Raw genomic sequence first — 14179 nt, 5'->3', positions numbered from 1 at the left:
GTGTTAAATCAGAGGTTTGTTTTTCTTTACACGCAGTAATAACAATTTTACAAATGAGGGTTGGAGAAGTCTGGTCACAAGACAACCATGATATAAGATTTTTACAGACTTGGCACTAAAGTTTATGATGTTACTCAAAAACTTTAAGATCCCTTAAAAAATTTCCTAATTGGTATCCTTTACTACCAAAAACTTGCTATTTTTGCAATGTTTTTTCTTACTTTTCTCCATAAAACCTTTCAAAAAACTTTTCTTTCCACAATTCAGTTTTCTTTTCTTTCTCAATTTCTTGTCTGATGCGCATTTGCATTTCTGGTGTGAATTCCCCTGTTGAAAAAAACCCCCAAAAAGAACACATTAGATATAGGGCTGTAAAATAAAAAGAGTGTTGCACCAAGAGCAATAGGTAATGTACTGTACAGTACTACACGGTAACTTTTTTAATTTTACTTCTAAAAAATGTTATTTTTTACTCATTTGATGAACTGAATAAATTATTTTTTGATTAGGATCAATACTGATTCCCCAGCTAAGATTTAGACTAAAATCAGCAAAATTGTAATTTGCAATTTAGTTTTAAGCAAAATAAAAACAAAAAGATTAGAATGATATGAAAAAGTTTTGTTTTAAGCTTTTCTGAGCCTGAAATTCCTGGGACTATTCCTTTATGCCTGCTTTACTGCAGTTATATACAGCACCCAAGTTACCCTAGGCTCAAGCCTTCCACCTTCAACCCTCCCCTACTCGAATGGCATATATGAAGGACAGTATTTGCACATGCACATTGGGTCTCCCCACACAACACTATTTCTGTATATAGTCACGTGTGCAGCAACAAACACATTTTATTTTTAAACATGTAGGCACCTGAAGCTGGCACTGCTCACTGTGTTTGGGTGCATATATAGAAAATACAGCACTGAACTGTCAAGGGAAAAACACCTTTAATATTAAAAATTTTAAACTTTGTAAAATCTGAATTTATACTGGTTTATTATTTAGTATCAGCTTTAATATAGCTCAAGTTAAAGCAGGTATTGAACTTTAAGTCATGTATATTCTGTCAAAACTAAAGGAAAACATTACCCCCAAAATGAATACTTAAGCAACAGATAGTTTACATCATATTAAGTGGCATATTAAAGAATCTTAATAAACTGGTATATATAGTCAAGTAAATATTGCCATTTTACATCTCTTTCCTTGAACCACCATTTTGTGATGGTCTGTGTGCTGCCTCAGAGATCACCTGACTAGAAATAATACAGCTCTAACTGTAACAGGAAGAAGTGTGGGAGCAAAAGACAGAACTGTGTCTGTTAATTGGCTCATGTGACCTAACATGTATGGTTTGTTTGGTTTGTTTATGTGCACCGTGAATCCTATGATCCCAGGGGGCGGCAATTATTTTTAAAAATGGCAATTTTCTAGTTAGAATTAACCAATGGCACATACTACTAAAAAAGTATATTATTATGAAAATGGTTTATTTACATGAAGCAGGGTTTTACATGAGCTGTTTTATGCAATATCTTTTTATAGAGACCTACGTTGTTCGGGGGGGAATAGTTTTCCTTTAATAGCAACCATACACATTTAGGGTAATGGCTGACAAGTAGATTTGTCGTCTGCTCTAAAAATGCATAACTGCTTGTACAATAATTTAAATCGCCAGTGGTAAAACCTACATAATTTGTTTCACCATACCTTAAGTCAACTAATAATTAAATATTTAATATACCTAATATGTAATCATGCAGCTCAGTTACCATCAAATAAAGGGTACTGTTGATTTGTATAAAATAGTGTCTATGGGAGAGGGCCTTCCCATAATTTCCAGAGTTTTCTGGATAAGGGATCCCATAACTGTACCATGAGGTAACTCTTTCTATATATCACTTGCTAATGGTACACCGTTTATGAGTTACAACTTAAATGCTACATCATTTAAAAATAAGCCCTAGCTATATTTCTGGTCCCTTCAAAACTACCTTTTACTATTTAAAGGACAAGGAAACTCTACATATGATTTTAACTCATTCTACAGGAATATTCGTAGTGTGCTCTGCAGCACTGTACAATCTTTTATCTGTAACCTTTCAGCTGTTGAAAAAAACAGCGACTTGATTAAAAAAAGTACCCACAGTGCATCTCTCCTGCACCAAGACCCAGACTCTTGTGCAGTAACTCTTATAAGAAACTGGCGCATGTGCATTACCCACGACCAGGAGCTAGCGATTGTCTTCATGAACAGCAGTGCAGCCATAGATTGACTCTCAGAAAGCCATCCCTCCCTTGGGCTCATGTCTCCATGGTAACTATTCGGAGCAAATTTTGAGCATGTGTGTTAGAGCTGCAACAGCCATGTTAACGTAATGGAAGCGAAAATGTCGCCCACCACGGAGGTTGTCTCTAGAGTAAAGATATTAGACGCGACCGCTAATAAAAAGTTTAGTCTAGTATTGCAGGGGGCAATGAATATTATGCTTCAGCCTTGTGATGAAAGGTTTCCTGGTCTTTTAAGCATCTTAACAAAAAAAAAAAAAACAACAAGTTGCACAGCTCTTAAAGCTGGTTTAAACAAGGAGTTTGTAACTATTTTATAATGTTATCAGTTTCGAACCTAAAAACCTAGATGCAGTCGGAATATGGTGATTTCCAATTGCACCGCACAAATTATCCAACACCTTACACTGGAGAAAAAGTGGAGCTGCATATATAATTTGTTAAGTTATTTTTCAATCACTTCTAATTGCAAAAACAAAGAAAATCCCTGAAAAAATTAGATGAAACAGTTCAAAACTTTTTTGAATTTATAGGAAAATCAGAATGTTATTTTTATGTCATAATATTAGTATTTTTTATATCATAATAGTATATTTTCCTATACCATGGATAATTACTAATCAGTATTTCCTGGAATGACAATATCAATTGGAATTCAGAATTTAAGTCCAATTCAAATTTATATTTTTAAACTTTTTTTTTTACCTTCTGATAATCTCTGCTTCCAACCTTGTGCTGCATATGCGAAGAACTCATTGTTCAGAGCAGAATTATTAAGGCGTAAAGCCCCATCGCTTCCCATCTGGAAGATAATATGAAATGAATAAACAAAAAATTTAAATTGTATAAAGCAAAATAACTACAAACATTTTTTGAAATTTGATAGAGCAAAAAAACAACTTTAGCTGTTCATTAATTTCAACTTTTAATTAAATTAAGAGCTAGTATATCATTGGCTGCAATAGTAATTTAAACATATACTTCAACATTATTAAAATGTTAATATACAGTTTTTCTAATACCTAATTTACTTCCAATTAAAGGGTGACTGGACTGTACTATTATTTTATTTTGTACTGGTTAAAAGAAATATCAAGAGGTGAAATAATAATGCATATTGTATTGTTAATATTATTTATTTTGCTCAGAATTGGAAAACGTGAATAAAGAAAATGTGTTTAAAGCTGGCCATAGATGTTGAGATTTTTAAAAGATCAGATCCTGATCGTGAGACCATGATCTTCTCAGAACGATCGTACGATCGTACAAATTGACCATCAACTAAAAAGACCAATTTGCCAGGAAAGGGGAGCTGCCTGCTTGGCCCTGCAAACATAGATAGATTGCACTGGGACCGACAAAGATTTTTTTGACCTGGCCGATCAATGTCCTGACAGATGTCGGATGTACGATCGTTCGAATACCACTAACCGCATGATAATTTCGAAGGATTGGTCGGGCTTCCCTAAAATTAGTTGTTCGGCAAGAAGAATCGTCGCGTCTATGGGGAGCTTAAGCTTCTGCAGCCCATACTATATTTGCTCAATCCAACACCAGAATTTTTTTCAACTACCGTATATACTCGAGTATAAGCTGAGTTTTTCAGCCCCCAAAATATGCTGAAAAACTCTACCTCGGCTTATACTCGGGTCAATCACAAAAACGGTCGCCGGCGTCCAAGAATAGTCGCCGGCGTCCAAGAATAGTCGCCGGCGTCCAAGAATAGTCGCCGGCGTCCAAGAATAGTCGCCGGCGTCCAAGAATAGTCGCCGGCGTCCAAGAATAGTCGCCGGCGTCCAAGAATAGTCTCCAAGAATAGTCGCTGGCGCCAAAGAATGGTCGTCGGCGTCCAAAAACGAGATGCCCGCACCTCCAATGGGAGCAGAAACCCTCAATTTTTTGATTGCAACTTACCAGAAGCTGCTGCATTTCTCACCCTAGGCTTATACTCGGCTTATACTCGAGTCAATAAGCTTTCCCAGTTTTTGGAGGTAAAATGAGGTACCTCGGCTTATATTCGGGATGGCTTATACTAGAGTATATACGGTATTTAGTCTGGTCAGATTTTAGCAGATTTAGAAATATATTATTTTTTAATTAGTACAGTTTAATAAATGCTGCCAAATAAAGAGAGAATATAAAGACCTACTTTAAACAACAGTATTTTTGTGTCCTGAGTCACATGTTAAACACAATGTGAGATATTTACAGCTTTATTTACAGCATCAGGGGAAAAGTCATGGTCTGTATACTTTGATTCCAACATCAGTGATAAAAGAGCAGAAGAAGAAATTACTATGTAAATAATGGATTACTAAGCTAAAATCTGATCTGTACAGGTCTGGCAAAATATGCCTTTTGGAAATGTTATTTTTTGGAAACCTACAAAATTTGTATAATATTTCATGGTTTTTTTTTTTTGCAGATTTGAGCTATTTACAGTGACAGACGGTTACCATTACATTCAAAGGCATGTGTAGTTCAAAGTGGTATTGGCATCTGATGAAAAAACGTTGAAAGAATTTGTTTTTTTAAAAGGATCAAAAGATAGTTGTAGCAACTGTGATAACCCACAAATATTGTATCAATAAAATATTGAGTTACAAGTAACTGAGTTACAAGCAATGGTCAAATATTTGGGAAAATGCTAAACAATCATCAGTGTTTGTCATTTTTACACTAAATAGAGAAATGCTAAGTTGTATGTGAAATGAGAGATCCATGACAAAAAGTAACAGTACATGTTTATGATGGAACTATTAATGCAATTTAGAAAAATGTTTCCAAATGGTCAATTTTTATGTTTTTTTTTGTTCACAGTTTTTTGTGTTTCAGTTGTCAAGCTTGGAATTACCATTATCCTAATTAAAGTAAGAAATAAAACAATAAGAGTTATTTCCTCAGTTCTCTCATTACGTGAGCCAATTATCACAGTCAATGTCCTTGTAATGATAACATAAAAATGTGATGTGATATGTGAACTGGTAGACCACATACTGATATACTATTTTTTCACATTGCCACTTTTTTTGTTTAAGTACCCACAAGGCATGAAATCATTCTTGAATTTCTAGCAGGCCATGGCATTTCAGAGTATTCCTTTTATAGTAAAATACTATAAAATACTATATATTATTCTCCTGTTTACTTAATAATGAGACTTTATTTTTTATTTTTCTAAGTTTATTTTTAAAGCACTGAAACTCAAAAATATATTAGGGCTCATTTACTAAGCAAATGCAAAGAAAAGGTGAATGTACTACAATGGCCCTCAAACCACTGAAAATCAGTGGTAGTATTTGAAATCTGATGTGCACTGACTAAACCTGCCTTAAAGAATGGGCCATAATTACTATTGACTTCTGTGCCAATCTGGTACATACTTAGCCTAGAAGACTTAATGCTTTCATTTCTGCAAAACATGTTTTTTCAAAATATTATAGTGTAGGGATTAAATAGTCTCCATGTTTTGCAGGATATTTCAGCTTTTTAATAACGTTAAAAAAATGACGAGTCTTAGGGCTTTCAAATAAACATTTCAGTGTAGCAGTTGCAAAGTGAGTGAATAATTTATGAGTTGTTTATGATATGTTGTTTAGGATATGTTGTTTTAGTGTTTGCAGTTACAGCTTTTTATGTAAATGTAGGATTTTATATGATGTCACAGATCACAGATCTAACAGATTGCATGCAATGTTTTATGCAATGTAATTAGCGTCATCATTGAGTACGTCGTAACTTTATGTATGATGCCATGAAAACAAATTCCTGGGGCTGGGGGCACATAAGGTTTTAAAGGGGAAGGAAACCTATTCGGCGCAAACCCCCACCCCCCCTCCCGTTTGTTACCCACCCTCCTTCCTCCCCCCTGGCCTACCCGTCCCGCTGGGCAAATGGCCCTAACTTGTTACTTACCCTTCTGCGCAGGTCCAGTCCAGGGAGTTCACCGACGACATCTTCTTCCACGCGATCTTCTTCCTGCTGTGAATGGCGTTTTGGCGCATGCGCAGTAGGATCATTTCGCCGGTACGGATCTACTGCGCATGCACCAAAAGTCACGCGCATGCGCAGTAGATCGTACCGGCGAAATGATCCTACTGCGCATGCGCCGTTCAAAGCAGGAAGAAGATCGCGTGGAAGAAGATGCCGTCGGTGAACTCCCTGGACCTGCGCAGAAGGGTAAGTAACAAGTTAGGGGCATTTGCCCAGCGGGACGGGTAGGCCAGGGGGGAGGAGGGAGGGTGGGCAACAAACGGGAGGGGGGTGGGGGGTTTGCGCCAACTAGGTTTCCTTCCCCTTTAAACCCAGCACATTTGTATGCCTGCACATGACTGATAGGGTTGTTTGCATTACACAAAATGATAGGCTAGTGTACTGTACCCATGTCGTTTTTGTAAAAGACAAATACAACAGGTCCTCTGCACTCAACCCAATATCAATACATTTAAGACAGAGACATTTTGTGCATACTGCTACTGAAAAATGCCTTATTCTTTAAGCAAAACAGGGATTGTTTGTCCATATATTGCAATATATTAAGCTGGCCAACAACATCAACGTCATCCCATATCTGGCCAGTCCTACGCTTAATTTTCATGAAAATTAAGCGTTGGACTGGCCAGATATGGGATGACAAACAATCCCTGTTTTGCTTAAAGGATAAGGCATTTTTCAGTAGCAGTAGCACAAAATGTCTCTGTCTTAAATATATTGATAATGGGTTGAGTGCAGAGGACTCTTGTATTTGTCTATATGTATTTTGTGGACACAGCCTCATTGCACCCCCCCCCTAATGGTTTTAAAAATTAGTGGTGAGCACAACTTTCCCTTGTTTGTTTTTGTAAAAGGACAGATTAGGATTCGCCACATACAGATATAATGCTCTTATGTTACATATAAGCCTCGCTCAGATAGAGCAAATATTATTTTGCTTTGCATCTGTAACATGTATGATGGAACTGGCACATTTATCCAGGTATGGGACCTTTTATCCAGAATGCCTGGGATCTGATCTTTCTGTGATTTGGATCTTCATACTTCCAAGTCTACTAAAAAATCATGTCAACATTTAATAAATAAACCTAACAGGCTTGTTTTGCCTCCAATAAGCATTAATTATATCTTAGTTTGGATAAGTACAAGATACTGTTTTATTATTACAGAGAAAATGGAAATGATTAAAACATTTTAAATTATTGGGATAAAATACGAGAGATGGCCTTCCCATAAATTGGAACTTTCTGGATAACTGATCCCATACAAGTAGTAGGAAATCATTCATAATTTTAAACAAGATATTAAACATTCCCACCTGCCTGTCCACTTCAGGAAGTAGAAGCAAAAGGTACTGCTGAAAATGCTGTGGTAAAGAAGCAAATGTATGCTTGTTTATTAAAGCCCTCAGATTAGTGTTTACTAAAATTGATCCCGGAGTTTCTATGTCAATATCTTCTGCTTTGGTCCATTTCAAATGCCCTGCCATAAAGAAAGAAAATTTTAGATTTGTATTAATTAACACACAAAACAAGGAAGGATAAATACCTCCTTTTTCAACATTGGTTCCATAAATAGAGCTTGTGCAGAATATACTTTTTTTCCAGTTCTTTTAACTAGGAAATATCTTTCTCTAAACAGGGCAAAGTTTGAAAATGAAACTAAAATCACATTCTCCTTCCTGATCCCAAAAAGCAAAGTGAAACAAACAAGCAGCCTGCTGGGAAGTCCTCTGGATAAATAAACCTATTACTTCCCCCACCTATAGCCTGTTATATTTTATAGATATATTTTTCAGTGAACAGCTGGTTTGCTTGATTTTTCTCAAAAAGTAGAATGTGGCTTCAGTGTAATCACTCGTGACAACAAATTCCCCAAAAATGCCTTGCTGTTCACTAACTTTTTAATTGCGCAAGTAATGTAATTTACTTGCGGTGATTACAAGGCTAGTGAACGGTGAGGCATTTTTGAGAAGATTGGTCACCTAAACTCAGGTGCGCCACTGCCCTTAGAGCATAAACCAACATACATATTCCTTAGACAAATTAATAGGCAAACGGTATGTTCAGCACAAACCCTATTCATTGCACCAGCATTGTAAAAAGGGGGTATACACTGTCCCTTCACTTGAAAACTTATTTTGCTTTATTACAAAATTGTCTTTTTTTCACCAAGAAATGTAGATTTGTAACTGAAACTACTTAAACTTATGTTTTTTTTTTACGATGGTGTGCACACACCATTAACATTGTTTAATTTCACTATTGGTACATGTATGGCAGCCCACCAATCCCGACAGATATCTATGTACTAAAGATTTCAGTTTGAAGATCAGGCAGGATTGAAATTTCATCTGCAAGGCACCATGGTGCACACTTTGGGGCAGATTTATCAAAGGTCGAAGTGAAGGTTTGAAGTTAAAAACTTCGAATTTCAAAGTAATTTTTGGGTACTTCAAATATCGAAATTTATCATGTACCGTCTCTTTAAAACTTCGACCATTCGCCACGTAAAAGCTGCCAAAGTGCTGCTTTAGCCTATGGGGACATTCTAGAACCTGTATGGAGGCAAGTGGGGGAGTTTGGGAGATTGAAGGACGAAGTTCTAAAACTTTGAATCGAAGGCGCTATTCCTTCGATCATACGATTCAAAGTAGGCCGAATACGGTCCACTTCAAGCCCAATTCGGTTGGTCTTTTTGAAATCGAGTTTCGAAGTTTTTTCAATTAGAAAATCGACCCTTGATAAATATGTCCCTTTATGTTGAATCAGTCCTCACCACAGTCCTCTTCACTTCCTGCTTTTTCGATCATTTGTGTGATTTACAGAAACAATCGAAACAAGAGGAAGGTAGGCATAACGTGTTTGGACCCTCACACAACTCTCAGTCCATTCAGCACATGGGCCAATGGAAAAGAAAGTATACCCTGTTAGCTTGTGTATGGCTGGCTAAAAGGAGAACTCAACCCCCCCCCCATGTTAAAAGCCCCATCCACTGCCCTCCCTAGTGCCCCCTCCGTGCACAGTGCATTAGTGAAAAAATGTGTCCCTAATTATGAATCTCACGTATCCGTGCAGAATAGTGCAGCGGAGCTCAAGGGCACCATCTTCAGTTTTCTTCTTATCTTCTTCATTTCCCTCCGCCATTAAAGGAGTTTCTGGCGCATGCACAGTTGGTGCGAAGATCGGACTGGCTCTAACTGTGCCACATATCTCAGTGTCGGTAATCCCTTCCTGAAGAAAACCGAAGATAGCATCCTTTAGCTCCACTGCGCTACTCTGCATAGACACGTGAAATTCACAGTTAGGGGCAAATTTTTGACTAACTATGTGGGGAGAAAACAGGGAAGGGCAATATGGAGGGTAGTGGATGGGGCTTTTCACATTAGAGGGGGTTTAGTTCTCCTTTGAATTCAACTGCTTGGTTTTTCAAAAACAACCGTGAAATGGCAGATGGTAGCTTCTAAGCCGAATCACCTTTATCTGGAGGCAGTGAGGGTAAAAAACAACAATAATTTATTAGTATTTTATAATGAAAAAAAACAAACAAAAAACATTTTAGTTTAAAGTATAAACAGAAGACATCTTTAACAGCATTTATTTCACTCAAGCTGAAAGTGTATGTTGGCAGTTTAAAAATGCTAAATTTTAATAACAAGATATATATATATCTATATATAGATAACATTGGTCTTGATAAAGGTCTTAGGAACAGACCGAAACGTTGACCTCCTTTTAATATGTATTTAATAAAATTCACTTTTTAAAAGCTACAAAGGATCCCAGTTTTCAGGGGACCAGAAAAAAATGGTGTAAAATCTGGTAAATAGAAAGGGTATATAAAATTGAAGTTTCATTGTATAAATAAACACACATATACAATACAACACTTTTACCTACCTAAGCCTGATTTTTTCAGCCGCTTTAAGTGCTGACTTGTTTGTTTGCCAGGAGGTGATTTTTGCCCTTGCTTAGTTTCTTTATCAGAACCGTCTGCTTCACCGTTTTTAGACTCAGAGCCTTATGGAGAAGAATATTATAGATACATATACAGACACACACGTGTATATATATATTTATTATTGTATCATTATCACACTTTTATAACAGAACACATCTATTAGAAAGCTCAATGTTTTTGTTTTTTTCTTTATTTTTTGGCAAACCCCCATTCAACACATGAGAAAAAGAGAGAGCAGAAAGCTAAATCAGATACGAATGCAATCAATAACTTGCTGAGCATTACAATAGATAAGAGAGATAGCATTCAGCTAATGTAGAGCTTTGAAAAGAAACCCCAAAGAGGATGTACCCTGCTTTTGAAATTATTTGGAATCATCAACATTAACCCAGTAAGGGCTCTATAATCTCTGCTTGTGATGTTACATTACAGTTTTACTTAACTTAACTGTCAAATTATATGAAAAGGTTTTGTTTATTTGGTTTTTTTTTTGCAATTCAAACAGTGATTTTTTCCCATACTGTTGCAATCTGTAAACAACCCCCCCCCCTCCGATTCTCATTCACAGATCTTGGAAAAGTAACCATCATTAATATCATTATAATACACAAGAGCCAAGAAAATCCTGTAAATTATATCCTTATATACAGTGCTTAGTGATGTCATCGGTTATAACTGCAACTACGTGATGTCATTTCGGTCACATGAAACACTGAAACTTGTGTATTATAATAAATAAAGTACTCCCGATTGCAAAATATGAGGATATTATAAGTCACTTTGGAGTTCCATGACCTGTATATAGAGAAATGTCCTTCGGCCTCGTGTTTTTATATGGCCATGGAACTCTTCAGGCAACTTATAATAGCCTTATATTTTACAAGAGGGGGTACTTTATTCACTATATAAATAAAGTGACAATACAAAGAACAGAAGGATAGTTCAGTCAGTAATAATGAATATACCTTTCTTTTAAGATTTAAAGCATGGATGCTGAATTTGCAGCCCACAAACTGCAGTTAAACTACAACTCCCATAAGCCTAGAAAGCTTAAAAGGTTGGCAACACAGACTGAAGGACTAAAACATTCAAGAGAACAAAATCAATTAAGCTTTAAAATAGTCAGAGGCCAAACAAACAACTATGTGACTGTAAAGACATATAAAATGTGCATATTGCTATTTTACGGTTACACAGAGATGTATCTGATGTGAAACTAAAGACTAAATAATATTGTCATATTTGCAGACATTTGGCCAGCATGTGGGCTCCCATTAAATTTTAAGAGCCAGGGTTTCCAGATCTATTTGCAGTAGTCTGAGAATTCTGCAATACATTCTGCATTCAAACACCTATTTTTTATCTATGCTTGGAAAGAGGCAGATGGAAATATTGATAGCTTATATGCATGCATTTTATCAATGCTCAATGGCAAGAGGAAAGCTGAAATAGCCTGTGGTTCTGCAGCCTTCCCTTTATCACTGTGCTGTTCCCTAACAATGCCTGGACACCGGGATCTCTTAAATTGCTCAGTCCTCTCTCTCTTTACCTGAAGGTGAATCCGACTGCTCGTCAGACACCTTTAGCGGTGTCAGGACGACACGAGGCACAGTCTTGTTTACCATCATAGAGACCCCATTTCTCTTCCTCTGCTGCTGCCTCAAAGCCTAAACAAAGAGACAGAATACAGTGCAAGGTTAACCAGTAACATCAGCCGGCGATACATTACCACAAGCACTGTGTAAGCAATACATGAAATATCTTCACAACACATCGTTTGTATCTGCCTCGCAGCTGCCAGACCTCATAAATTACGCACTGAGCATTCTTAGAAAAGCACAATTAAAACTTGTAGTTCAAAAGGCAAACAAGACAGCACATTACTGCATTTGCATCACAGCCTATGACAACAAAGGCATCTGTAGCCGATTGTACTACCTTAGATTCACCACATCAAGGACTTCACACCATGATTTCCAAGTCAAATAGAAAGCGACGAGCGCTGGAAAGCAGGCTGTAAATATATATATATGTGTGTGTGCACATCTCTTGCAGGTGCATCTGCTCCGGTAGCCTGCTCAGTCAATCAAGTTAAACAGAGTGTCATCAGTATGTACAGCATGTAAGGACTACAGTATTGATGCACTCGCTCAGCCGTGTGGAGTGCTGCACAAAAATCACTGAACATGGCAGGAATCGTTTATTTCTATGAAGAAGAAGAAGGATCGGTCCTAATCGCAAGAATACTCGCAAGCGCTTGGGCTTCTGTCTGTTTTGACTCCAGAGATTAACCTTCGAGGCACCAGCAGGAAGGCTGCACGATAATCCCAAGAAGGGGGGTGGAAAAAAAAATATTCCTTACAGAAAAAGGTGGAGTCCTTTTCTGTCTTTCCTTTGTCTTTAAAAGGATAATGTTGCTTTTTACCAAATATTAACCAGCCGAAAATAAAATACGAGCCTTCTTTTGCATGTTCAGCGACAAGTTTAATGTCAGGTCTCGTGAATTTCCCAGCATAATAATTATAAACCCATTGAAATTAAAAATATCATTGTTGGTAATGTCCAAGAACACGGATTGCAACATGCAAGTTTCTCTTAGACTAGAGGGCATTAAATAATGGGACATTATGTCATGTTAAGGCATCTTTATAGTGATTCTGGTTAAATAACTACAAGGCACAGAAGTCAAAAAAAAATAAGTCAAAGGAGATGTTCCCATTAGTGGTGTTGATATTCACATGATTTCTTTTTACGATTGGACGGAGTAGCAGAATGCAGCAACTTCTATGTGCCACAATCACTTGTAATGTTACTGGTACAAGTGTGGGACCATTTATCCAGAATGCCCGGGACCTGGGGGTTTCTGGATAACAGATCTTACCGCAATTTGGATCTTCATAACTTAAGTCTACTAGAAAATCATGTAAACATTAAATAAACCCAATAGGCAGGTTTTGCCTCGAATAAGGATTAATTATATCTTTGTTTGGACCAATACAAGGTACTGTTTTATTATTACAATTTTGGATAATTTGGATAAAATGGAGTTTATGGGAGATGGCCTTTCAGTAATTTGGAGCTTTCTGGATAGCGGGTTTCTGGATAACCGATTCCATACCTGTATCTCTATGGCTTTTTCTATGCCCAAGACAATTGTAGCTGCTAGTAGAAGCAATAAAACTGCAGTTACAAAACTCTTACACATCAGAGTGATTAAATACCACAGCAAAAACCACTAGCTCAAGAGCACTTGAATATTAAGTCCTGGCTATGGTGAACATTTGACCCAGTTCTTTCTGAAAAAAGAAGAACCCCTGCCAATTTCTTTTAATGCAGTTGGAGCTTAACTTGTGGACCCCAAAAATGGCACATGAACACAAACTGGATCTTACCTAGGAATGAATACTTATTCTTTTTAAAATCCACGTATGCATTAAGATGTACACCATGTTCTACAGTAGCATAGGTTACCAACAGTGAGGGCCCAAGGTACTGAAAGAGGGAATCCAGTATAAAAGACCATTAGGATGAACCTGGGAGAGAAAACTTGATTACCTTGACCCTATGACAGGGATTGTTATGCTAGAGGTCAGGAGCCAGAAAGAGCTACCCATGATCTCTCTAGCCCCTATATGTAATAAAAAGCACTAGATTTGCCCAGAAGCAGTAACCCATCGCAACCAATAGGATGTTTGTTTTTAACAGATGACCTGTAAATTCTACCTTTTGATTGTTTACTATGGGTTACTGCTCGTGGGAAGACTTGGTGCCTTTTATTACACAACACCCTAAAAAAATGGTATAATTAATTCTTTGTTAGGAATACCTCCGTCTTATAGTACAGTAGTACATCAAAAAGATTAATCTTTTTGGTTCCCATGATCCCAATAATAATGTGAAGCCTTTTCATTCAATACACCATAGTAATTAAATGAGAAAG

The 14179-nt window shown here is 37.0% G+C and overlaps 1 protein-coding gene across 3 annotated transcripts in view; it reads right to left on the bottom strand.

Moving 5' to 3' along the window:
- Positions 1–14179, bottom strand: part of asxl3.L (ASXL transcriptional regulator 3 L homeolog) — an 81150-nt gene that overhangs the window by 19149 nt on the left and 47822 nt on the right. For all 3 annotated transcript variants that reach the window (XM_018267972.2, XM_018267970.2, XM_018267973.2), the window contains 5 exons: positions 11789–11906; positions 10179–10298; positions 7598–7761; positions 2992–3088; positions 222–327 (listed from right to left, as the gene is read on the bottom strand). In XM_018267972.2, coding sequence (XP_018123461.1) covers positions 222–327; positions 2992–3088; positions 7598–7761; positions 10179–10298; positions 11789–11906 — 605 coding nt within the window. The remainder of the gene's footprint in view (positions 1–221; positions 328–2991; positions 3089–7597; positions 7762–10178; positions 10299–11788; positions 11907–14179) is intronic.

The sequence above is a fragment of the Xenopus laevis genome, chromosome 6L, assembly GCF_017654675.1.
Source record: "Xenopus laevis strain J_2021 chromosome 6L, Xenopus_laevis_v10.1, whole genome shotgun sequence".
In the NCBI taxonomy this organism is placed as follows: domain Eukaryota; kingdom Metazoa; phylum Chordata; class Amphibia; order Anura; family Pipidae; genus Xenopus; species Xenopus laevis.
This window is presented reverse-complemented; position numbering and strand designations above follow the sequence as displayed.